This window comes from Nestor notabilis, unplaced genomic scaffold, assembly GCF_000696875.1.
Source record: "Nestor notabilis isolate BGI_N333 unplaced genomic scaffold, ASM69687v1 scaffold23814, whole genome shotgun sequence".
Taxonomy (NCBI): domain Eukaryota; kingdom Metazoa; phylum Chordata; class Aves; order Psittaciformes; family Psittacidae; genus Nestor; species Nestor notabilis.
In genome coordinates this window covers 7,255-34,258 of record NW_009924644.1, presented here as the reverse complement: position 1 = coordinate 34,258, position 27,004 = coordinate 7,255, and the positions used below count along the sequence as shown (strand labels likewise).

The window sequence follows — 27,004 nt, the reverse complement described above, 5'->3', positions numbered from 1 at the left end:
CCCCGGCGGCGCCGCGCTGACCCCGGGACAGCTCCTCACAGACCGCTCGCAATGGAAGCGAGGGTGGTGATGACCCGCAGGGGCTGCAGAGACCCTGTCCGCACACGGGGTGACCCAGACCCTGTGCAGGCGTTAACCGCTCAAAGGTGCCTTTCTCGCCACGGTGAAACCGAGTTTAACAAAAACACAGTTCATGTCATCCATCGGCTCTAGTTGCTCCCCTTCCAAGCAATTCATACCCTGGAGACACTGGTAGAGTGACCGGCATGATTGCTCTGCAGCCCATCTCTATCAAAATGAAACTCAGATAGTTTAAATATCTTAAATAGCTGGGCTTTGCTAACCTGTGCTTTTTGAGAGAGCAAAACAGGAGCAGCTCTGCTGGTAGATCAGCAACTCCTGTAACCTCTGGCAGGGATTTGCTGATAAGCAGCTGCTGCCAAAAAATGCGTAACACTCACAGACTCAGCACTTGAATCAAAAGCTCTAAATCCAGGCCTAAGGCTTCTCGAGCTCTTACCAGGAATCTGATCCAGATGCAAACCACCACATGAGCGTAACATGAGAAGACTTACAACGTTTAAGTCCCATGTTTGTAGTCTAAAGGAGATACATTCCCCAGTGCATGGCATGCATCTAGCCCCAAGCACGGTGTACCTGGATGCAGGATACATTCCCATTTGCTCCAGGCATATTGGTGCCCTGCTCTTGTGTGATGCACCTGAGCCATCAGTGAGAAAGGGAAATCCAGAGTTGCTCAGGGACTCCAGTCGACACTATGGTGTCAGTGGCTGACACCAGCGGAACCCCTCTTAAGCCTCTGCCTTCAGCAAAAGGGGAAAGGTCCCTTGGTCAAAAGCAATTGTTTGTGCACAGTTGAGAGGGCAGGTGGGCTGAAATCCACTCCCAGTTAGAAATGCTTGTTTACAAGAGCAGAGAGCATGTGCTCCTTTAACAGCGTGAAGGTAACTTAGACGTTTCCCTAAGCATGCATGACCATACTCCTCTGCCCTCCGTAAGCTTTGATTTGTAGAATCACAGAATGGTTTGGGTTGGAAAGGACCTCAAAGACCATCTAGTTCCATCCCTCCTGCCACCCCCCTGCAACGGGACTGTACCCCTTCCACTAGACCAGGCTGCTCAAAGCTCTGTCCAGTCTGGCCTTGAACACTGCCAGGGAATGGGGCAGCCATCACTTCTCTGGGCTACCTGTTCCAGTGCCTCAGCACTCTCACAGTGAAGTATTTGGCCTATATAGATATGGTAGCAGTTCACAGAGCTTGCTCAGTTCTGTTTTCTGTAAGTTCCAACCCTATCCTGCCAAGCAGCACAACAGATGTGCCAGCTGCTGAGTGCTCTGGTTTCACTTCTGGAGTGCACAACACAAGTAGTACAAGTCCCAGCTGCCTACAGATCTTCACCCATACTTCATCTTCTCATTTCTTTCTGGCCTGTCACTTCCTGAGTACATATCCTGGGCCCATAAAGCAGCACTATCTGCAGACCACATCAAGATGGTGCAGCACACACTACACCATGCTGCCAGACAGCACTGGCCTCACTGGTTTTGCTGGGGTACTTCTTGCCTTCAGTAAGCCTGTCAAATACATGCTTACTGCTATCAGCATCTGCTAAAGTAGACCAAAACCTCTCCCTAGGGTCTCTGAAAGACAGCTGAACCAGTAAACAGTCCACACCAAGTGCCACAGTCCTCACGGTGCCTTCCCAGGAGGTAAACATCTAGCTTCCACACAACCATGGCCATGCTCTTGTCCCTTGCAGCCCCCTGTTCTGCCCATTGTGGCCTATGCAAAATAGAGAACAAGAGAGCTGTCCCTGCACCTAAACCCCAAATGTTCCTCACTGTTGGTGAATGGGGAGAGTCCCCAGATGCCACTGCACCACTGGGGTAGCCACATTTTTGTGAACACTTGGAACTGGATTTGCCTAACATGCAAGAATGTGGACATCACAGTGCAGTTGTACTAGACATGGGGCATCAACATTTTCATCTCCAAAATTAATTTGAAATTAAGGGATCGACATTCCTCTCACCCCTTCCCCCCCCAAAACCCCAAGTTTCATGAAAACACCTCTGTTCAGCCTACATTTTACCTGTGTAATTTACTTTGGTGATGGACAGTAATATCTTTTTGCTTAACAACCACTTCCCTGTAATCTTACTTTTCTATGCAAAGTAATTAGGCCCATGAACTGAGAAAATAGCCTGCTGCGTTTGTGTTTTTGCAAGTAGATCAGAAAAAAAGCAGCAGCAGCAGCAAACACATCATGCATACAGTGAACATTAAAAGCAGTGGCCACCATCAACCCACTATGGCCAATCTTGCAGGTTAGCAGAGAGAATTTTGCTGCCCTACAGAAACAAGGCTGCGGATGCAGGAACATGCCCAAATTAGATGTTTTCCAGTGCGGAAAGCCAAGCTACACTTGGCTAACTAGTGGTAAGTGGTAAGGAGCTGGAATTCTCCCCTCCCTGTCTCTCCACCACTAGCATTGAGTGCCTGCTTAATGTTGTGATAAAGAAGATAGCTCAAACTCCCCAGGTAGGAACTACTGATGGTTATCAGTGTCATACAGCAATGGGAGCAGGGGGAGGCAGCTGTGGCACACAGTTGTTGTACCAGGTGAACTGGTGTGGTGATCTTATGCCAGAAAAATGTCGGGTCCTTAGGCCCAGTTAATCTGAACACAAAAGCTTGCAAAGAAAGGCAAATTTATTTATCTAACTCAAATGGGCTGCAAAAACGCTTTCAGACCCTTCTCATGTGGCTTCTGTCCCTGCCTGGAGGAAAATGCTCGTACTCCTTTCATGAGGACCCTTTGAAAAGGTTTTCAAGTGAGGCAAGCAGCTTTTTAGTGCTACTCTGTATTGCATCCTCTTTGCTTATATTCCATTCCTCTAGCAGCCTGTCGCATTCAGAAGTACAAAATGTTCACAAGAGTTACAGTGAGCCTTGTGTGCATAAAGCTGCTGCAAGAGCTTCTCTAGCTCCTAGGTGTAGGTTTCAGCGAGGTTGGACATGATTTACTTCAAAGGAAGTAATTGCTAAAATGCCAGATGCCTGAAACTGCAACAAGGTTTGTCTTAGGCCCTCCTAATCTCTGAAAGCTTTATGGACTGCAGAAGCTAATACTGGAGCATGTAAGTAAAGCTATACATTCACTAATGGTTTACAATTGACTAGGAAGTTATATTCATGTACATTTCCAGGGAAACAAACAAATCCTGACAGCTCCAATTAAGAGACACAAACCACTGTCTAAAGAACAGCAGGGAGAGAACGGAATATAACGTTCTCACCTCCTTTTAAAAAATTGCAAAATAATCCTGAGAAAGACCCACCTTTTCACTGCAGAAAGAAGTCTTTTTACTGACTCCGAGTACCACAGTAAATGAAGCAGATCACTGGCCATTTGCACTGGTTCTAGCAGCACGTTTCAGTGTTTTTTCTCTGCACCTAAACTGAACTGTTGCCAGGGACCCAGAAGCATAGACTACTTTAGGTAAGCAGCCCTGTGCAGACCCAGGAGTTCAGGCTGATGCACACTGCACTTGGTGACTTTACAGGAGACCTGCTGTGCACGTTTTTTTCCACTTGATATTAGATCCATAGGGGAAAGAGAAAACTTTAAAAGCCCAATCTAAATTCAGCTGCAGGAGGTAGCTTTTAATTGCACTTTGGATCAATAGGGAAGCAATCTAACACTTGTTCTTGGTTACCAGGCAGGAGTTTGTACTTTTCCAGACAATTTTCCCTTGCATTACAAATATTCCCTTTTCCTTATTTGCTCACACAATCTGGATTCTCCACAATTTAAGTGCAGAAAAAAAGCATTCATATCACTGGAGAACATAGCTAATTATCTATCTGTGCCACAGATTTTGGTAACTTATCAGCAGCAACAGCACGTTCAAGAAGTAGTCCCAGAAGTTTAAAATACTAGAAAAGTGTTAAAAATAGCAGTCACAGGCCTTTATAGCCTGTACTGAAGTGATAAGTGTACGAAAGTACTTAAAGGGTAGCATTTTCTTAAATTTCTCAGCTGCATAAAACTAAGAGCAGGCCAAAACGTAGACAGACATTAATAAAGCCCATCCAGAACTCTCTGTCAAGAGAAAACGCATTACCGTAGCCCTCTTGCGTTCAGCTGGGTTATCAGCTATTCAATCCAGTGTCCTTCCTTAGAACTCTTTAAATCAAGGCTCTGCATACTTCAGCCACACTGCCATTCAGTTCTCTGCCCTCTGCACCCTCCCTCAGTTTCTTTCATGCTTTTCCTCTTTCCATCCTGGCTGTAAAATCTAAGCATATTCAAAGACTATGCTTCTGAAACAGCAGAGTGCTCAGTTGGTATATTCACACCATAAAACAAGAGAACTGCTGTTTTGGAGTACGAGGACTGAAACATCCCTCATTGCCTGTAAGCATGCTTATACTCCTAGCATTTCTTCTCCATACAAGGACTGTCATGAACACAATTTACAGTCGTTTCCCTCTTTTAGATGCCTATGAGATCAAGTTTTAAAGTGAGTGACCCATAGACACCATTTAGACATGTGCTACGTTTCTTTACCCCTACAGAGATCATCCTGACATTCTCCAAAACCTGTAAGTACTATCGACAGCCCTGTTGATCCCCAATCCTTCCCTACCAGTCACCAAGATTAAGATCTCAGGTGTCCACCACTGAGCTGGGACACCACACAGTCAGAGTGGCAAGAGGTAGTGGCTTTTCCAGTATTAGCTTCCAACCTGCAAAGGCTGTACTAAACAGAAGAGCAAGTCATGGTGCATTGCTATGGGTGCTTAAAGGCTGGAGTCTCGTAACTGAGGATGAGGTAATGGCCTAAAAGGCACTCACCTTCCACATCTGTTGTCTCAGTCATCCTTAATTCAGCCACTGCAAGACCAGCTCACTCTTACAGACCAGGAAGGAAGCTCAGGTAAGCATTTCAGTTGTGCTTCAAGAGCTGCTATCACTTGTTTCAAGGAACTGAAACTCCAACATGGACATGGTGCTGCAGAGGAAACCTGGAGAAGGAGCCATAAACTAAGAGACAAAGAAGGAGAAATGAATGAGAACAGAGAAAAGACAAAGCACAGTACTAGAACAGAAAGATAGCTGTGGCTTAGCAACAACATCAAGAAGTATTAGCAAGCAGTGCTTGTTCTTGATCAGCAACACAGGGGTGCACTTGAGTTCATTAGAACTTAAGAGTGTTGACAGATACATGCATATAGATTTTGAGAGCAGCTGAAACCATAAGGAAAACAGGCTTCAGAAGGAAAAAAACTATAGAAAGTGAGAGTAGTGGCATCTTCTTTATTTGACAGCTATAGAGGCAAAGCTAGGAGCAAGTTAAACCCTCTTCTGTGTCTTTCCCTGTGAACAAGTTAAAGGAGAGAAAAGCGTGCACCTCTAACATCTGCTATTACAAGCTGGCTTCCTGAAGAATGGGGTAATATAAAGCATTTCAGAGGGAAAATGGAAAAATATAAAAACATATAAAACACAAAAATACAAATGGGAATTCCTACAGTCAACCTGTATTTCCACATAAATTTATCATAGGTTGAGCTGGATAAATGCTAAGAGATACGCCTCTGGGTGTCTCACAGAAAGCATGATTCATAGTGCACCAGGGCCTTTGTAAACAGAATTGACATGGCTTAGTAATTCAGTCATAACAGTTAGATATAAGGCAACTCATTATATCTTTGTGACAAAAGGCAACTTGGGAATGAATATACTAAATATTCTGAAGACAATCCCACCCAAATTAGTGTAACACATTGAGATTAAGTCAAAGAATATGATTCAACTTCTGTGTGAGCACAGATTATATAGTAAAACTGGTAAGAGACCCTGGGTACACAAGTGAGTTGGAAGGCAATTAGCAACAGCAACTCTGTGCTGCCTGTATGTTGGGATGAAAAAGGCTCATGCTACAGAAGCAGAAAGCAAAGTTTCTAATTACTCCATGTATTTCGGTTTACTATTTGGTAAGATATTTTATATTTAATTTTATGGAAAATAAATTGTATAGATTTTATCACTGATATTTTGATACTTTCTTCCACTGCCAAAGTGACAAAACCAGTAACAGTCTTTGAATCTGTTCAACTATTAGTTTGTACATACTAAAAGAATTTAGTAGACCACCTGTTAGCCAGGTCATTCAGCACTGAGCACTTTGTCTACAGAGACAGAGCTTTAGAGAACTTTTCTTCTGAAGTAATGCAGTAGTAAATCAGATCAACATAAAAGCCTGTCTCTTCCCTGCATCTAGTCATCTCCGAAGAGTAAAGACAACACCACATCAAAACCCCCTCATCGCTAAGACCTGCCACACAGCTGTTTTACGACATAAGGAATGTGAGAAGCGATCAACTATACATTCTCATTTAGAAACCCAACACAACGTATTTTAGTGCTTTCACAAGGACACCAGTTGCAGTTCTCAAACATTTTCAAATTTTACTAAATCTAGAGTTCATATGCCTTTTTTAAAACACTCTGTAAGATGGTCTACACAGACATCTAAACAGGCTTTCCTGACTGCAGATCAGTAACAGCTTCATTGTCTCCAGTCAGTTTTTGTGGGAACTAGAAAACAGGGTATTTTGCCTTAGAAAAGGTGAGGAGTGTAAGCTGATCAAAACGAAATGTGTCTTGTTAAAAAAGGTAAAATTACAGTATTATATACCATACAGGATACTCAGCCAGCCTACACACGTGGAAGGAGTTTGCAAAACCCTTTCAGATTCCTTCTATTGCTCCTGAATTCCCAAGGGAGCAGTGAGCTACACTACATTATTATCTGGCTAATATTCAGGCATTCCAAGTGTTAAAAAGCCAGCCAGTGCCGTATTTGAGCCCGTGAAGGCTGTGTCTAACTGTGAGGATTAAGGATGCTTCCCAGCTTGTTCCCATCCTTGCTCTGTGAGAAACGATCATGAGACAAGTGTAACCACCTCCTGTGGCTGCAGTTTATATCCTCTGTATATATCATATTATAGAGTCTGATCATCCCATCCAGCATAAATTAGTATTTCTGTAATATCTCAGACAGATCCAAAGGATGTCAGAAAAGGGGTTGATCCTATGATACTCTATGTTGTAAGAACCTTTGCAGACCTCTGAAGAGGAACCAGATGAACCAGAGAAGGGGTCTATATGGACTGGCAACTAGGATATAGGACAGGGTTATACATTCCTAGCTGGGACCATACAGCAGTTGTTTGTCTCTCAGCTCACTGGTTCATCATGGGCCTTCAACCCCACTGCTGCAGCTCATTCAGCTCCAAATACAACACATGACAAGCTTTCCCTCCAACCTAGAATTTGGATGTGGGCCATGTAAAGGAGGAGCCCGAGCACACAATGGGGATTGTCCATTCGCGGAATGGAAGAAAAGATGGATCATCCAAATAGACTAAGTGAATATCAAGAAATATTTTATTATACATGTAATCAAAGTTTAAAAAACAGACAAGAAGGAGCAAGGGACAGATTTATCTAGCATCTCTTAACTATGCAGGGTACAGGAATACAACTAGTAAAGAATTAGCACATACTAGTACCCTTTGCTCCCCTTCCCTGCCCCAATGAAGGAGGTTATACAAGCAAGATTAGTAATGCTTCAAAATTAAGCCTTCTCAGTAATTGCACACTAGAGCTGATGTTCAGATTCATGACAGAATATGTGCCCCTTTGAAATAGTTGTTTATAAACAAAACACTATCTTTTTAGTGGTTTGTAAGCATTACTCATTCAACACCAAGAGTATACTTAAATGACTAGTGATTTAGCAGCCATAATTGTCTTGTTATATCTAAACGGACGCTATCTTTAAGTATATCAATTATAGAAAATAGATTCCTTAGGTTTAACAATATGTAGTAGAGAATATATTATCTAGTGGCAAAACCGTAATGCAAAGAAGTAGAGGAAGTATTCACAGGGAAGGGGGGAGCTGCATGCAAAGCAGGGGGCACGTTGACTAATCGGAACTAAAAAAGCTGAAGCTCAGGAGTGCTAGCTGCAAAGGAGTTACACCTCAGTATCATTGGTGTAAGTTTCAGAACATCCGCTTTGAAAAATATGCTATTTGTCCCACATCTACATCAACCTCCCAGCTTAACTCTTGATCCTAGATCTCCTTGCCTACCCGAGTAGAATCTTAAACACTTCTAGCAATGTAGCTTATGTTCTGCCTTACACACTGTGAGGAAGGAGGCTTCTATTTTCTTCCAGAGCCAGATATGAAGTCTGAAAGTGAATGCAGAGCATTATCAAGGCTTATTCACCCAGCTTCCTTTCTAATTTACAAGGGTGAAGGTCTTCAGAGCAGAAAGCTGCAACTTTTTTTCCAGTACAAGCTGATTTTCTCTCAATAGCTTAGAAATAAGCCTTTACAAAAACCACTAAGCTATACAGCATGTAGCAAGGCATGAGTCAAATCAGCGTGACAAATTTCCAATCCCAAATTGAGGGCAAGGCAAGTTTTGGGATGCCCACAGAAGAGGGATTTATTTATTCTTCAGTGGCCCAATAAGCCTAGCAAATTAAAAGACTCTTCGCCAAACTTCCAAAGAAGGCCCATCGAAAGGCAGACAAAGCCAGATTCAAAATAACAGTATCTAACATATTCTAGATTCTAATGCCCTTTGGAGACTATCAGCTTTTTGGCTTAAAATGCAAGTGAATCATGACATACTAACAACACCATGATCTTCATCTGTTTCAGCCTACAGCATGGTCCAGTGCAGGTTATTAGTGTCAAGTTACACACCTAGGACTTGAACTCACTAACACTCATAGCACCACTTGATAGTTGCTGTAAATAAAGACAGTCTAACCTTTAAGTCCTCTGTCAGAAAGAGCCTATTACCTTTGATAGTTGTGCAACACCACCTATTCCAGGCCAGCTGACCTACCCACAATTTTTGTCCTCACACATATGCTTCTGTTTCCAGAAAAATCTAAACAGCTCCAAGCTTAAAACTCTGTGACAAGTTACCTTAGCTTTCAAAGTTTCAAAGTAAATTCTCCTTGGAGTGTTCAAATGTAGGAAATTCACACAACTGACACACCAATTTACTGACAATATCTCAACAGTTATTTCCTCTGTGTGACAACTGCAGTCACAAAACCCTCCCAGCTCTTCTTCATACTTCTCTGCTTTCAAACAGGAAACGATCAACAATGGGTATTTTGGGATTGACAGACTTAAGTGCGGGGGTGGGGGGGAAGCAGTTGTTCTGTACCTCAGTAATTATTGCTCTGTATTTATCCATTTTAAGCAACATCAAGGCAGTATCTGAATTTATGCCACACTTTAGCAGAGACAAGTTCCCTACCATTAAAGAAACATCAGCCTTTCCACAGGAAAAAAAGTCTCTAAAATTTAGCTGGCCATTTTTTCTTAGCCATTACATTTGACAAGGCAGATTTACTTAGCTTCCCATTCTAACAGCATTATAGAGTTCTCAAATTATATGGCTCATAATAATGGCCTGTCTTTCAAGTAGAGTAGCTGGGCTGCACATTTTCATAAGAATTAGAGAAGTTTACTAGCTATGCTAAAATACTAGAGCCTAGAATTGTTCAAAGCCTCACCAGCTACCTAACAGAACAGCTGTTCTACAAAGGTCATTTCACTAGTAAATGAACTTGAAGACAAACACTACAAGAAAGCCAATAAAGGAAATCTTGTGTGATCAAAGGTTCTCTAACTATCTCATCTGAAAGAAGTTACCTGCCACTTTGAAGTTTTCCTCCTTCCATAGGAATAACCAGCATACCTTTTGGAGGCAGTTTAGACAGTGACTGCTCAAAAGTATTTCTACAGAACTGCTTTTTGGAAGAGAGAATAAGTTATTTTACTATTTGCACAAATTGCATTTACTACACTCATTTTACCCAGATAATGGTTTAGCTACAAGGTATCTGTACAAGATACATCAGCAGAGACAGCACACTGTTAACACTACGTATGTAAACTGAGAAACAACAGGTCCTTTCATCAAAGGGTCATATTGCAGGTAGCCATTTTAAGTTAGTCCAAGAGGCTGCAAAACTGCACTTCCGCACCAAGGAGATTCCTGGTGAGCCCAACAGAAAAGCCGTGCTCTACAAAGGCGACTGTCCATCCTGGAACAGCAGCAGGAGAAGAACCAAGCGACCAGTGTTTGCGGTAATATTCGTAAGAAGAATTCCATCTGTTCGGTGCATATTGCTGTACATAAGGTGCATAACCCTGTCATGTATGAGATCAGCGTGAAGAGAAGCCAGTTGCAAGGCTGCAACCAACTACTGGCGTCATGTCCCAGATCTGGAAGAAAATATTGTAGAGAATTACACAGCATTATTAAAGACCCAAGAGGTATTTCTGTAAGAGGCACAAAAGCAAACATAAGAGACCTCCCTGGCGACAAAGCAACAAATACTTGAGAAAAATGCCAAAGAGTTACACCACCCTTACAAACCAAAAGCCAAACTTTGGGCTCAAGAGAGCCTTCTAGAAATTCTCTGTAGGTGTGTTTTTAAAAGTGCTATGCAGTTTCTCACAAACAGGCTTACACAAAACCAGGGCGGACTGGAACAGTCTCAGTTTGACGTGCATGGTGGATGTATAGCTGAAGTGCATCAAGATTCTACATCAGGTGGATTTCCATGTCCCTGTCTCATAACCAAGGCTTTTAGTTGCAATGCTCCAAGAAGCCAGGGAGCTCGGTGTTCAGGAAGTCTACACGTTTCATCCTGTCTGTGCCTTTAAGGCTGCTGGCCCATTCTCCTACTGCTTTGTTTGTCCAGAGGACACTCCAGCTCTGACAGCTAAACTCCATACAGTGGAGTCATTTCAGGTGCCTTCCTCACTCTGCTGCAGGAAGAACAGCCTGCAACAAATAGGATTCTTGCTGCCCTTGTTTTAACTTTGTAGCAACAGTTGACAGGAAGAAAAAGGTATATACAAACATTAGTCTTCTATTAAGTATCTCTGATAAATGCAGGAAAGAAGTACATGAATACCTTCACAATCCGGTCGCTCCCACAAGTCACCATTAGCCCTCTGGAGATGTCCATGGACATGTGTGAAATGTTGTGTTTTCCTTCATGAAAGGTTGCCAAGGAAGTACGGCTGCATGAGAACAATTCAAATGAAAGCCAGCCATCAGATGAAGCTTGATGGCATCAGTATAGCAGTGCAAAATAAACTTATAAGAAAATAAAGTTGCTCAAGTACTAATAAATCACTCCTGAGAACTCAGTGCCATGTTAAAGGGGACAGAATTAAATCAGCAAGTCATACCAAGGCATTGCTTGTGTATTTACAAGGTGTGACATTTCACAGTCTTCTGCAACCTGACTGTTAATAATACTAGAGCAGAAGTGGGACAGCACATTAGTAAACAATTCTGCTCTTGGTTATTACGTCAAGCTCAGCTACAGTTTTTCCTCTGGCTATAGTGAGTCAACCCAAAAAAAAAAAAAATAATCCCCAACTCAACAACCACCACTACAACAAAAAAACCAAACACCCCCAAAATTAGCATCTGATTACTTTGGTCCTTTAGCACATCAGGTGTCCAGGGAGATGTCAAGACAGTGAAGTGCTGTTCTTATCAAGATAAAAACAGGGTTCCTGCATTGCTAAGAACAGTTGAATGAGACGGCAAACAACATTTAACCCAATTTGCTTGCACAGGGAAAATAATGTTGGGCTGTGAAGAATATCCCCATAGAAACAGTTTTCAGTAAGTATACATGAACTAATGCATGTGCAATCAATAGCCTTTACCTAAACAGAAATCTTGATACAAGTATGTTTCAGCTCCAGATCTGGGCTCATGGAAAAGAAGAAATAGAGTAGATAAAAAAGTTGTAACACCACATCTAATCCAAATCAGCTTGCAGTGCCAGCTGAGGGATATCTGTTATTGTAGTACTTTGAGTGCCAAGGAAAAGGTGGCCTAGCAAGCAGAGCGTCAACAATCACCGACTGTAGGACTGGGTGTGGATACGGAGCAAGCACAAGTGTTTCTGTACCTCAGCAATACTACTTTAGTTTATTATTCCTTAATACTCACTCTTCGTCCTTGATTGACTCAAAACAGGAATCACAGACACGGACCTGGAACTCAAATCCCATGATTGGGTAACTTGACCGTTTGGTACTGCACTTGCCACACACTGCTTGCCCACATTTTCTGCAATGATGCTTCACAGAGGAAAACAAACAAATCACTATTATTGTGTTGCTTACCAAGTGTTCACTGAACAAAACCAACAGAGCTTCTGGTTTGCAACTTGTTAGAAAGCAACCTGTTAGTAAGTCTTCTGTTGGGTCAAAGACTAAGGACTCTAGAGTTCCGTGCAATCTTCTTGGCCATTAATGCATTTACCTCCATATTGCCCCTGACTATCCTCTTCTCTTTTTGCAAGCTCCTTCTGGGAGCAGGGGAATAAAAAGAGTTGAACAAACAACCAAGAAAAAAATAGTCTAAGAAAGCCAGAAACAGATGAGTGTCTTGGTGCCTGTCCAGTCTCTCAAAAAAGAAAGCTATCTGGAAAACTTTTACATTCTAGCCCATAAGAACAGGGCCATCACTGCTTCACTGAACTGAGTACCCCACAATGTTAGGCTGCAGCTTGCTCAGCTATGGGGCATTGTGTGCCACTTTACACAACACTTGAGGATCAGCTGTCCACAGTTCCAGTGCATAGATATATTCAGAGAAATCTAACAGAGTGCTGACAACACAGCCTGCTTCAACTTCAGCCCCATGACAGAAGTTTGATCTAACACTTTCCACAGAATTCAGAAATTTCTTAGCACTGCCTAGAAGCTATGATCTCTCAATAAACCCTCACTTCAAAGCAGCAAAAATACCAACCGTTTTAAAGATCTAACAGCTTTAATAGTTTTATGTTTGCATTTTGCTTAACTGCTGAAACACAGCTAAGCACTCGAAACAGCAGTCTCACCTGTCTCAACCCTAATGTCTTTGTGTCCCACATTTGCTTTATATTCCAGAAGAAAGGTTGTTCACACTTCTGGCAGGAATCACTTTCTAGCCATTGAGGAGCCTACAAAAGAGCAAGAGATGCAAGCAATCAGAATATTTTTCCTCATACAGCAGCCAAAGAAGTCTATTTTAAGAACCCAAAGTAAAGTTTTACTTGGAAAGATGCCCTGTCTCAGCTCTGGACATCACAACAATAGATCGCCTAAAGTAAAGTACATAGGAAGCTCAGTACAAAAGTCAAGATGCCAAAACCAAGTCTACAGTTATTTGTTACCTACACACCACCTGTATTTTTTAAGCCTACAGCAGTGTGTTATGTTACTGCCTTAGCAAGAAACCTAATTCAAACATCTAAGTTATTAAATTTGCTGCAGGCATTCAAAGACTGCTACTCTAGCTGCCTAGATGATTTTTAAGGGCTAGTGTAATCCAAACTGTAGAAGATATGAGGCAGTCATCCTCTCAAAGAGGTGGGGTCCAGAACTAAATTCTGGAAGCAAACATATTTTCTATTTCCCTAGGATTGCAGTTTGAAATAATTGAGAACTCATCTGCATTTTCCATCCTGCTCACATCTTCATTAAGCATCCCTTCTCCCACCAACATATTTTTCCTGCCATAAATGGACTAGGCCAAATAAAGAAAGACTCCCCTCACAGAAGGAAAGCTGGAACAACAGAGCTTTTCTCCTGAATTCACTTACACCCACTGTTGACAGTAATAAAACAACAGTATTGTCAGCTGCACCACCACCTCACCATGAATATTTACTAATACCATATGTCCAGTTCCTACATCTTCAACTTTGATTGCATTCTCTTCCTTCCTCCATGCTAGTGGAAAATACTGTAAAGGGTAGTAACAAGTCCAGCATGGGGGGTGGGGAGGAGAGTAGAGGAAATGAGTCACCTTTCCCCCAAGTGAGATGTTCCATATTGCTTCTTTCAGCTACTTACAATAAGATTTTTCACTTAATAGCATTTTTGAGAAGACAATCCACTTTCTGGCTCCCTCTAACAGAAAACCAGGATATCTTCCTATTCTTTTCATCTTAATTTCGGCATAAAATAGGAAGTAAAAATCTGCCAACATTACCAACATATAGTTTGAACTGCTAGAGATCACAGTAACACTGTCAGCAAAGTTACCATTCCTTCTAATCAAAAGTCTGTCTTCTGGTCTTCTGTGCATACATGAAGATGCCCTGTAACATAACTCACTAGCTAGTGCTTCAGAGGAAGTATGTTCATCATTCTTCAAACATTTAGTTTCTTTGCTTTTGGATTGGGCTTGATCATGTTTTTCCAATGAGTTCTGAGATATCATGGCCGTTTTAAGCTAACCATATTATTTTAATTGTATTAAAACTATCTATTATTTACAAGATCCCTTAATTATTGTGTGCAGATTCAAAAGAGAAACAGGCACATCTTGTTTTCCCAGTTCTATTGCAAGTCAACTCCTTACAACTACAAAGTTTCATAATATTACAGAAGTTTTGAGGAGAGCTCACCATGCTGAAAATGTTAGAAGCATCACATACAGCATCCAGTGCATTTAAGGTGAAGAAGAAAATAGTTCTTAATCATGACACTTTCATTTAAGGAATAGCAATAGAGCAAGGAAGGCTGAGTCTTAAATACTGCTTTATGGGAGCAACCAAAACTAACCCCTGTAATTATGGTTTAACAAAAATAGTACTAAATATACATATTTTCAGCTTCTATGATGGATATGAACTGATGAAGAAAGAATCTGCATGCCAGGATCGGTTGCTGTGTACTGAGGTCTTTAAAAAATGTTGTGTGGGGACTGAATCTCTACATTCTGAATTGCATGGACAGACACTACAACAGCAGGTTTTAATGGTATCATTCAGCCTTAAAGTCTCAGGTAACGTGAGAAAACCAGCCTGTAGAACTGACTAAGGAAAGCCACATCAGCCTCTGAAAAGGGTGGGGGTGGGAGGGGTTAAAAAAACAAAGTAAAAAGAAAGTAAAAAGAAATCTTTGACCTTGGATATGATCTTACCTCTTCTCGGCTAATATCCATGTTCCAAACAGCAATTCCCCCATCAGCTGAACAAGATACCAGCTGCCGTGTCAGCTGTAGGTAACAGATAGCCTGCACCTTGTCACTGCAAACAAAGTAGACACTATTTACCCATAGGTATTTAAACAAAGCTTAGTTTCCCAGCAAACCCTGATTTATCCTTGTAAAGCTACCTAGGAAGCCAAAAATTATTTCCAAACACTTTGGTAAGTCTACTAAGTAGAGCTAAGAAGATAAGTGAACAGATGCTGTCACCTGAGCACTACCCTAGCATCAGGACACTGCCTAGAACAGTGTTTTTACAGGCTTGACCAGAAGACCAGAAGTACAGTTCCACATTAACATTTGCTGGCAGTAAGCATTGACAGCGAGCTGAGTGTCAACTGGCTCAGAGTGTGTGCGCAGATACTCTTCTGTGTTGGCAAGGAAAGCCAGTTATCAAAACAGAGACAACTGGAAAAATAAAGAGAAATATTTGTTTCAAGATACAGCTGGGAAGCAGATGGAGCTTCCACTTTTGCTAATAAATCACAGTAACTAAGTCTGTAGCTGCAAAGCAAAGCATGCATTCACCAATAAGACAATTTAATCCTAAATAAAGTCATGGCAAAATAACAGCCTACCCTAAGAAACTAAACAAAGGATCTCAACAGTATTAGACTGCTTTGCAATATCCAAGTTGAATTAAAAAACCCATTCTGCTTCTCAGAAGAACTTACTTTCCCATTCAGTATGAAGTTTGATGCTAAGTGGGATGTTTGAAGAGAAACTAAGTGTTACAAGTCTTCACCAGGACACATGATGCAGCAGTAACAGCAGTATCAAGTCCTCCAGTCACTGACTTCAGTTACTTTTTTGTAACCAGTACTCTATTAATTAGTTCTTTAGCCATAAAACTAAATCCTCAAGATTTAACAAGAGTTCTAGGGCTAAGGCTATAAGTCTTGATCAAAGGTGGATGGAGGCATCTACGGAATTAGACAAGAGGAGAATGCACTATACAAACACATCTTTAAACATAAACAAGATCTCTACTTACCAGTGCATTTCTAAAGTAAAATATATTAGTTCATATAAGTTTAGTTCAAACTTAAACAGGGGAAGTTTAGATTAGCTATAAGGAAGAAGTTCTTTACAGTGAGGGTGATGAGGCACTGGAATAGGTTGCCCAAGGAAGTTGTGAATGCTCCATCCCTGGCAGTGTTCAAAGCCAGGTTGGACAGAGCCTTCGGTGACATGGCTTAGTGTGAGGTGTCCCTGCTCACGGCAGGGGGGTTGGAACTAGATGATTTTAAGGTCCTTTCCAACCCAAACCATTCTATGATTCTATGTCTTCAGTGGTGAACTGCCTGTCAGATGGAATTAAGGCCCTAGATTTAAAAAATGGCAGCTAGTGTTGTGACTCTGTAAAAATAAAGACTTGATTAAATAAAGATAACTACTTAATCCACACAACAGTGGAGATGTGACATACTTTTCTGAAGTTGAGAGACCACCCCTATAAGTTAGCCAGTTTATCGCCTCACTGATAGAAGATGACAGGGAACAGGAAAATACTGAAGTTCATTCTATGTGGGTACATCAACATGCACATACATTAAGTTTCTAGCCCCAACCTCACAGGCAACTCAGTGAAGTATTTACAATATAGAAGTGTGCAACTTCCACATAAAGTCCAAGCAAGATGATTTAGGAGTTTTATCCACCTCTTTCTATAACCTATTTTTACATTATGTTCTTATTACCCATGGTTTAGAAGTATCTAACATGAGCAAAATTAAAGATTTACCAGTAACACTTTCCTAGTACTGATAATCTTTCTTCCCACTCAGAGGTCTGCAAAAAGTTATTTTCTCCATTATTCAAAGATTCAAATATTTTGCTGTGCTATTTACTCTTCATCCACCTCTTTCTATAACCTATTTTTACATTATGTTCTTATTACCCATGGTTTAGAAGTATCTAACATGAGCAAAATTAAAGATTTACCAGTAACACTTTCCTAGTACTGATAATCTTTCTTCCCACTCAGAGGTCTGCAAAAAGTTATTTTCTCCATTATTCAAAGATTCAAATATTTTGCTGTGCTATTTACTCTTCCCGGGACTCTGTGTTCATTATGTTAGGGAAAAATAAGACTCCATTACATACTGATGACCCTGAAGCAGCAGTGTTCGTCCCTTCCTTCCACCAATATCCCACATGATAATGCTGTGATCAGAGGCACCTGAGAAGAGCAGTCGTTGAGCAGGATCCCACCACAGGGAAGTAATACTTCCTAGGAAAGAACATTCTGCAGTTAGATTTAAGGGAGTCACTCCCCAACACGGTGATGCTCTTCCTGGTCATTAAAGTGAAACCTGAGGTACTCCCTTACTACAGCAACAGAGATTGAAAGTCCTGGCAAAAGACACCATGAGACAGCAAGATGCAATACTTCTAGAGAGACAAAGAGCATTTAACAACAGAACAAAACATTCCTAAGAAAAAAGTCAGATTCAAATCAAAAGCCAGAAAGTTTGAGTTACTATCTTTCTGCCCCTTGTATTGAGGTAGTTGGTTTTAAGAGTTGGCAGGCTAATGTGATCTTTGTAAGGTGAAAAGTATTAAAACTTGCCAAGTAGGGATTAGTATCTACAACGCAATAAGGTGCTTGGTCAGCAGTTGCAGAACAGTATGCAGTATTCACAGCTAAACCAACTCCCTTACATAACTATTTATAACCTTAAAATAGTTGGAATAAGAAACTAAGTGACAGTTTCACTGCCGCTGGCAAATCTGGTCACTACGTACTATATTACAAAACTAGATTTCAGAAGGCCCAACCTGGCTGTGCACTTCTTTATTCAGGCAGTAATCAGTCATCTTACAGTAGCAGTCTTAAACTACACATGCGTATTGTAATGTAGACAGGAGACTAAAGAAGTAATTTTGTCAGTCATGCCACCTACAGTTTTGAAGTTGAAAGCACATTTTATTCCCTTACAGACATCCTTCACTTTAAAGCATCCTTCCATTGCTCAGCTTTTTCATAAAAAACTCATTAGTCTGAAAGCAAGATGAATGGTAATTTACAGCCCAAATCAGTCCTTTCCAGGTCTCTGGAACAAAAGATTTTTCTTGCCTCCTTTAGGACTACACTTTTTTCAAACTGACTCATTGGGGAATAGTTATATTAGAGCACATTGAGCATCTGCAGCATAAAAGGTGGTTTGAGGATTCTCTCAGCATTGCACAGAGTAGGCAGTTAAATATGGAGAATTCTGGAAGCTGACCTATGAAGGACAAGCTCTAAAAAAAATTTAAACTGCAAAGCAAGCACTGCTTGCTTATGAAGTCAGAGTAAGGCAAGAGCTAGAAAGGAAATAAAATTAAGTCAGTCTTGAAATCTGGCAAACAAAGCTGCACTCAGAGAAGAACTAGATGCCATTTAAGTTTAGAGTTAACAGGCCTTGAGAATATTACACAAATACTGTGGAGGAAAAAAAGTAGCTGCTATTACATGAATTGAAGGAAAACCTGTTTCTGCCCCTCAAATTTAATAATCTTTTATACTAGATCAATTCTTGTTTTGAGGATCACAATCCCCTTAGGGATAAGACAAAGTTGTCTGCTACATGGACAGCACCGCGGGAGCTGGTGCTTAGAAGCAGTAGACAGAATCTGCACTATATGTAGTGCCATGTTGAGACATACTGCTTTCAGACTGACACAATAACTACCCAGGAGTTGCATTGGAACCGACTAGTGCAAAAGCATACAGAGGTAAAGGGCCAAAAGAATTATTTTGCTCTTAACTGAAACAATCTGAAATTCTGGCTGAAAGCAGAAGAGGCATTTATCACTTGAAAATCTCGGCTTGTCTCCTGCGTTCAAAACCAGCATGATAATTTTACAGTCATCTGTAAATCAGGAGCCTTCTCAGCTTTAACAAAGTCTACTCTATACTTACAGCTATTAAACAAGGCAGCCTTTTCCAGTGGATGAGACTCATGATTCTGAGTAATTCACCCCTACCCAAATGCAAACTAGTCAGCTGATTTGAAAGTTGCCAGTACCACATGGGAAGAGGCATTAACTCTTGTTTACTTCTCTCGTCATATTATTAAATTACACATTTGTCTGCGATTTGCATTCTTGCCTTACATCAGACAGTGGCTCCATATCATGTTACAGACTATTTTGTTTAGTTCTTCATTTGATATAAGGACTATACTACAGGATGAGACATCTGTCTTTCACTAGACAGTTCTGATCCTAGAAAGTTCTCTAGATTTCTTGCACATAGCTTAGTTTCAGCTAAACATAGAAAACTAAACTAAAGTCTCATGAAGACTGATCAGAACAGCAAAGTCTGTATTGGCAAGAATTAAGTGGCTTTTTAGAAGCTATATTGGGAGTTGCTAGGTATTATTATACAACTAGAAAGTCTCCAGGAAAAAAAAAAAAAAAACAAACAAAAAAACCCCAAATTCTCATCCTTTCTTTTCAATGTTAGGGAGACTAAAGTTTTTAAAGGTGGCCATCTAGTGGATAACTTGTGTTTAATTGAATGCATATGTTTATTTTTCATCAGTATTTACAGTATTTACAAGGCTAAGATTTCCCCTCACAAGAACGTGTCTGTTCTTAAAGAAGTTGTATGTACAGCTCTGAACAGCTTCTGATAACTACTACCCTGCACTAGTTGTTTACCCAATGTCTATCCTTACAAGGTAGACATCAAACTTCATAATCGCAATTTACAAAGAGGTACTATAATCTGGGTCAAGTGGAATTAAGAGGAGGAGTTACTTTACCTTCATGCCCTTTGAGTGTTGTGATAACTGAGCATGTATTCTGCTCAAGCTTCAGGAGAGTGATCTGTCCAGAATAATCACCAACAAATGCATGCCAAGTTTCATGATCATATCTGAACGCCAGTCAAGGAGAAGCCTCATTTGATCTTAGAGTATTTTACGGAACTGAAACAGACAGCACAGTTGTCAGCTACAGAGTTTAAACCAATTGGAAAAAAACATTTTAGTATGCCAGCTAAATATTTACATAACTACTTGTCCTGGGTTCAGCTATAACAGTTATTCTCCTTCCCAGTAGCTGGTGCAGTGCTGTGCTTTGGGTTTGGTCTGAGAACAATGCTGATAACACACCGATGTTTTAGCTTTTGCTCAGTAGTGCTTACCCTGATCAAGGACTTTTCAGTCTCTCATGCTCTGGCGGTAAGGAGGGGCACTACTTCTAAATGGGGTGGAGACCATAATAGTCAAATCATTTTCATTCCTCTCTTCTTCTCACACTTCCCAACACACGCAAGTAAGACAGTATGGAAAATAAGTGAGAAAAAGTTTTCAAAAGCCACTGGAAAAGCCATGAGGTAATTCATCCCCTGTTTAAGGCAGGCCAAGTAGATTTAGATCATTTCTAGCAGCTATTTACAGAACACACTCATGGTCTACGAGGAATGCCAGAACTCCCTAGGCTACTTGCGTAGTCCAGAGCTGCCACTAAGAGCATCTCACTGGACTCTGGGTGGCATTCAGTCTTACCTGCTGCTTCTAAAACCTCTTAGTTTTCTGGCATGTTATACTAGTTGATGCCCTCAGGATAAGAAAACCAAGATACAAGGACATTGACCCTCCACAGCTAGTTTACCTTACAGTAGACGTATACTCTAGCTATATTCTAGCTACTGAGAAAGTGAGACCATGTAATTTCTTGTTCTGTTCTCTACACTTTCAAGTTTACTAATGCAAGTCCTTGAGCACAGTATCAAAGACCAAAATGAATTTCAGAAAGAGTTCTGTCATTTAACAGTGACATAAAAGCCACGCTACACGTAACATGTAGTCTATTAAAAAGGTGGCATGTTTGGCTACCTTATACATCATAACAGTTTTCTGATATTCAGGTTTTGCAACTATATAACTACTGTCTCCAGAAATTAAGGTACAGCAAGCTGGATGGACCTAGATAACCTGCCACCTTTACAAGACTTCTGCTATTCAGGATATATGCAAGAGCTATGAAAAACCCAAATAGCTGATACCACATAACCCAAGAGTTGTGTATAATCTTACCTGTCCTTCTGGATCCACCCAAAACCACAGGCAACAGCTAGCAAAGTAGCCTACTCTACACAACAGAAAAGACTAACTTTAAGAAGTCAGTATACCAAAAAGCCCACTACCGTAAGTGAAAAAGCAGAGGTTTTGCCACCTGATGACATTTCTTAAGCCTTCAGAATCTTGAGATAACAATTCACTTTCAACAAATCCACTAAGTCTCTGATCATGTGATCCTTTCTTCATCTTGGAAGTTCAGGCAAGCATTATCCCCACTAATCCAGTAAAGAATAAGCACTCTGCTATGGTTTTCAGAAGCTTACACATAGGATCATTAACAAATAACTCCTAAGGCATCTCCTGATAGGGAGGCCAGCAGCAAGTACGAGCACCAGAAAGATAGTTCTTCCAAAAAAAAGTCCAAAGGCAGAATCAATTACAATGCATTTTCAAATGTCACAGTCTTCAGTGGAAATTTATTTTTATCTTAATAGAAAAGGTCATATTCTTTCCTCCATTTTCATAACAAACTGTTCCATTATTTGCAATAGTGTTAACTATTCAAATAGTGAGGCTCAGAGGCACCAGACTGTTCTATGAGCTATTCTCCTAACACTCACAGATCAGTATTGACCCCACTCTGTGCTGTATGCAGCTGAGATGAGGCGTACATGAAATATTTTGTGGGACAGAACCTCAAAGGACAGCAAAAAAGAGGAACAGTGCAACAACACCAACCTGTCAGTCAGCATGGCAGGGTCTGCACAGATGTGAAACCTCAGAAGGCTAGACCTGCTGCTGGCAACCAAGCAGTTAGCTTTCCTCTTAGTTTCTTCACACTACACAGGTATATAACAATTCTAGAGGTCTTTATTTTTCCAAGAGATATAGTTCAGCTTTTGAATCTTGCCACTTCTGCATTGCTGCCATTAATCTTTATACACCAACCAGTCCCTCCAGTTCCTATACAGCCACATCTAAACTGCCACCACTAACAAGTGCTAAAAATAGTTTTAGAATTTATTTAATTCATGCTCAAGAGTTTTGATATATGAACTACATTTTAAGCTACTGGGTTTGTAAGTCTTTTACATAAGATAAAGAATGCCTTGAAGTACTTGCAGCTGAATAGATAACTGGAGTTCTTAAACTACAAATGTTGCTGTTAAAAGCAATCTGCAGGAAAGCAAACTGCACACAGAGAAATTGCTACTAGTAAAGAATAAAGTTTCAGAGTACCCCACAGCTTAAAGATGGATAAGATTAACATGAGCAAGCACAGAAAAATGAAAGCAGTCCAAAGGATTTTCATGATGTTTTATGCTCTAGAAGGACTCAAACACCAACTGTCATCTGTTGAACAAAGTGACTTGCCTAGGAAGTATACATGCCAGGCTATAGATATTTACTAGACACTTCCACAAGATACTACAGACAAACATTTCAAAATTAGGAACTAGTACATACTGTTATTTCTGTAACTCAAGGTCACAACATCCCCTTCCTACTAACTAACAACAGCTAACAGAAATAAAGGTATTAAACATCTAATCAGGTTTGCAGAGTTGCAAGATATTTCACTCTAGCTTTTTACATGAAAAGGAGGGAACAAATTAGCTAAAGGAACAAACTATTCTTCCAGTTTCAGGGTCCCAATAATTTTTCAAAGGATACTGTAGACATGAAGCCCAAGAGGTGAAGTAATGCCTTCCCAACATACTCCCACTCCTGGTGCACATCCAGCTGATACACTTGTCATGACCGGTGCTGATAACCCACTCTGATGCCAGGCAAAAAGTAATAGCAGACACTCGATTCTGATGAGCTGTGGGAAGAATAGGATTCTGGCTAGTTTTTCTAAAAATCAAAGTGATATGTTCTTATGTTCTAATTCCGAGAGACGCAGGTTGAAGATGATATCTAAGCAATGCCCCAGGGAGATGTTTTTACAGTTATATTGTACTTGCCTCTAGGCCGAATTAAAAGGTTAACATTGTTCTGTTTGGTAGTTGCCTTCTGAACAGCTTAAGTGAACCAAACATGGCAGTCAGCTAATTTAAGCCTTTCTCCCACAGAGACAGAAACTGAGTTCAGCCCAGATACCCAAGATGCTCTGGTTAAGGAGCAGGCAAATCCTCAGCTTCCTCTAGTTAGGCCAGGGCTTCTGGGGAGTAATGTAACATATTAAAAATCTTAATTGCTTTCTTTAAGTGCCTCTTTCTCCTGACCCCAGGGGAGCTATGCTCAGATTCATGCTTTTAAGCATCTAAAAGTGTATCTAGTCCATGGCATTCAAACTGCTACTTGTGATAGCAACCAAATCCCACCCAACTCTGTTTAGAAAGCTGCCACTAAGCAAGAAGTTACACAAGCATTAGAAAGAAGCTCCCCTGCCCCCAAGATGCAAGTAGTTTCCTTGACTGAGCTGTCAAGTCATCTTCCCTAGGATAAAGGGGGGTTTTGTTGCTTTAAGAACAAGGTCTTTTTCTCCTAAGCAAGAACATTGCTTCTATCAGTGTCAGGGAGTCATAAGACAAACTGTGCTTTGTTTCGCTACATAATCTGCAGTCTTTAAGAGTCTCCTTCAGGCCTTTCACATGAATATTCCAATTTTAACCAGCAATGGAGTTTTGCATTTCTTTTAAGGATGCGCAAACACTGAAATTAGCATCTCCATAAATATTAGAAGAATAATCCCTATTCCCCATGTACCAGAAAAATGAGATCTTTTTCATCCCTGTTGCTCTCCTAAAATGACAGAGAAGGCAAGGACTCTTTATCTTCAGCTAGAAGTAACCAAGCCCAGAGAATACAGAAAGGATGAAAATTGCAAATACCAATACACACCTTTAGAAAACTCTTACCCTAACATTCATGCAATATAACATCAGTTGAAGAGCAAAAGATGAGCTCACTAGTTCTGGCTCATTACACTCACAGACTAATGATGTACTGAACTTACTGATAATGATTACATCCTCAACTGACGGAGGATTACTCAGTAACAGAACATTTTTCTTATGGCAGTTATCCCCAACTAAGTGACAACTAGAAGGTCAGTCAGACTTAAAGCATATTCGGACTTGATTAATCTGTGATGGTGTCCTGTTTCCCAAGCATTTTAGATGTCTCCTCTTCACATAAATCTGAGTGTAGACAGTGGTTAACAGTTTACCTGGATAAGTCTTCACAAAGTTCATCTTATTAAAGTCTTCTGAAATATGAAACTCCTAAAAGCAAAGTGGAACCATTAGAAAAGATACCATAGTAACATAAGCAATATTGATACCCAAAAAAAGAACAGTAACCTCAAAGGCTAGAATTTGCATAGCAAATATCATGCATATCTCACCAAAACCTAGCAGTTTCTGAGGCTTAAGCATAGCGCACTGACACACCAACTGTAAATTAAAGGCATTAGTGAACTACATTTTCAATAGCGAGCATCCTTTCAGTATCAAGTTTGCTAAAAGGAGAGTACAGGAAGACATATGATCTCATTTGGCCCTAGCAGGAACAAACAAAACTGTACCTTGTAGTATTTAGGATTTATGTATCCGAGACTTCATAATGGACAGATTTAAGTGAGAGTACTTTCTATTTGACCCATTACTGAAATTTTAAAAGTTTCTGCTTACAATTTCAAGTAGTTGTCACTAGAACCTCTATTCTCTGTAGTTCTGTGTAGACAATTCACACCTACTTATCAGTAGAATCACTATTTACGACACTCATGCAGTACCCTGGGTCCTTCCTTATAGGACAATTATGATTTTGACCTTATTTTCATAGAGAAAGGAAACCATTAAAGCATCTGAGAGTCACGATTCCTCTCTTTTGCCAAGGAAAGAGGGGAAGAATACAGACCCACATTCTATTCTGCCATATGTATCTGCTCACCAGGAGAGTGAGAGCAATTACAATGACAGTATAGAAAGGCAGAAGAATTCCAAGAAAGAAACCAGTCCTGCCTCTTGTCATTTTAGAGGCAGTGTTGAAATTTCCATATTATTAAAAGATCTGCAGCAAGAGAATCCAGAGACATGTGCATGGCAAGATACAGGCAGATCCATACTTCTGGCCAGATGCAAGGTAGCTACAGTTCACAACCACTGTTAGTGCACCACTACGGCACTCTTCCCAGCTTAATGTACTCCTCAAAATAATTCCTTGATGAAGGATAATTGTTTGTGTTCACTCACTGCTACACTAATGGCTCAACGACTTCTTGAGGGTAGCTGGCTCACATCTAGCCACAAGAACCCCTGCTAATTTGCAGTCCTCCCATGTACATCTCAGATGAACTGTCAAGAAGTTCAGCCGTTCAGTAGTAGTTGCATTCCAAAAACAAAGGAAAGAAAATGAATTATCAGCTGCCAGCAGCACCTGGTGCTAACAGACAATCTAAGCAATTCTAATCTAAATTCTGAAGAAAAGTCACAGCAGCTTACCATGATAGCTCCATTATCCTGGCCTACAAATATTCTTCTGCTGTCATGATGATAAGCCATGGCTGAACATGGGGCTGTCAAAAAAGGCAAGGACATAACAGTTACTGAAACAGCTATTAGGATACATATGACATTTTTTTCACTCAAGACAAAAGCTGATTAAAATTCAGTAGCTTGATTGAAACTCATCTACATAGATAATGTCCCTTGGTAAGACAGTGAAGCTAAGAGAAGGAACACTATTACAGTAACTCAGATTTATCACTATGAAGCATATGCAAACATGATTTCCTGCCCCAGGATGCAACCCAGTAAGAGAAATTTTACACAGGCTGAAAGCCTAGCTAGCAACCACAGCTTGTGCAGCTGATTACACTTAAGAACTTGAGCTCACTAAAATTATCTCAAGAGGATCCCTAAATTGCATACAACAATAATCTGTTCTTTACATTTGAGGACTGTATCATTAGAGAGAGATAAAGTGCTAGAGAAAAATAGGTAATTGCATGTCAACTTCATATGGAACCGTTTCTCAACATCTGCAGCTTTAAGGAGACTTTTTGAGATTACGCATGATCTCTTTTAGCAGAAAGCCTCTAAAGACCTACTTCCCTTTTTGAAATTATGACAACAAAAATACAATAAAGTGTCCTAATGAAACTTTGCACAAAAATTTCACTGAAGAATGTCTTCATTAAACTTGCAAATTACAAGGATGAGAAAGATACAATGTTCTAAACCAATACCTTCTTCTCCCAAGACCCTCAGAAAATGTGTCCCTGAAGGTGTTTTTAGAAATTTAAAGCCAGACAGCACAGTCTGGAATATTACATTGGTCATACTGCATAAGGACAAGTCCATCCCTTGGAACTACCTACAGGCACACATTGTTTTGTATAAACCTTTGTAGGTTTATACACGCAATCTGAATAGTCTATTTAGAAAACTAATAAACGGAGCAACTGCTGTAATTTAGACCAACTATTAGGAAAAAAAATAAATATTACGGTTCGCATTTTTAATCTAGATCGTAGGCTACTTAGCCTGCAGCTAAGAAGGCACAGAACATTATGAAGTCCAATTCTTTGGTTTTCATTGAACATTTGTATACAACAAATTACTCCAGAAATCGTCATTCCTAAGAATACCTTTTGTTTCATGACATTTTGTTTTTCCATTGTATTCCTTCTTTTTATATGTGGTATGTGTCCAGGTAGCAACTCGACATTAAGGAAGTTACAGCAAAGCACCCAGGCTGACTGATGTTCCAAAACCAAAAAAGCACACTGACATTCAAGATTTACTCAGCACTGAAGCTGCTACTCAGTGTTGTTCTCTTAATAACCTAAATGCTGGTAAAAATAAAAAAGAAAAGGAAAAAGGC

At 40.4% G+C, this 27,004-nt stretch overlaps 1 protein-coding gene across 1 annotated transcript in view; it reads right to left on the bottom strand.

Annotated features, from left to right (window-relative positions):
* Positions 1–9,884: 9,884 nt before the first annotated feature.
* The window catches only part of WDFY1 (WD repeat and FYVE domain containing 1), a gene marked incomplete at its 5' end in the record, with an annotated part of 17,606 nt that continues 486 nt past the window's right edge, over positions 9,885–27,004 (bottom strand). The window contains 10 exons of the mRNA XM_010012704.1: positions 9,885–10,360; positions 11,059–11,167; positions 12,117–12,247; positions 13,015–13,116; positions 15,087–15,192; positions 17,259–17,385; positions 19,907–20,019; positions 22,844–22,994; positions 24,345–24,399; positions 25,621–25,694. Of these exons, the coding sequence (XP_010011006.1) occupies positions 10,301–10,360; positions 11,059–11,167; positions 12,117–12,247; positions 13,015–13,116; positions 15,087–15,192; positions 17,259–17,385; positions 19,907–20,019; positions 22,844–22,994; positions 24,345–24,399; positions 25,621–25,694 (1,028 nt within the window). The remainder of the gene's footprint in view (positions 10,361–11,058; positions 11,168–12,116; positions 12,248–13,014; positions 13,117–15,086; positions 15,193–17,258; positions 17,386–19,906; positions 20,020–22,843; positions 22,995–24,344; positions 24,400–25,620; positions 25,695–27,004) is intronic.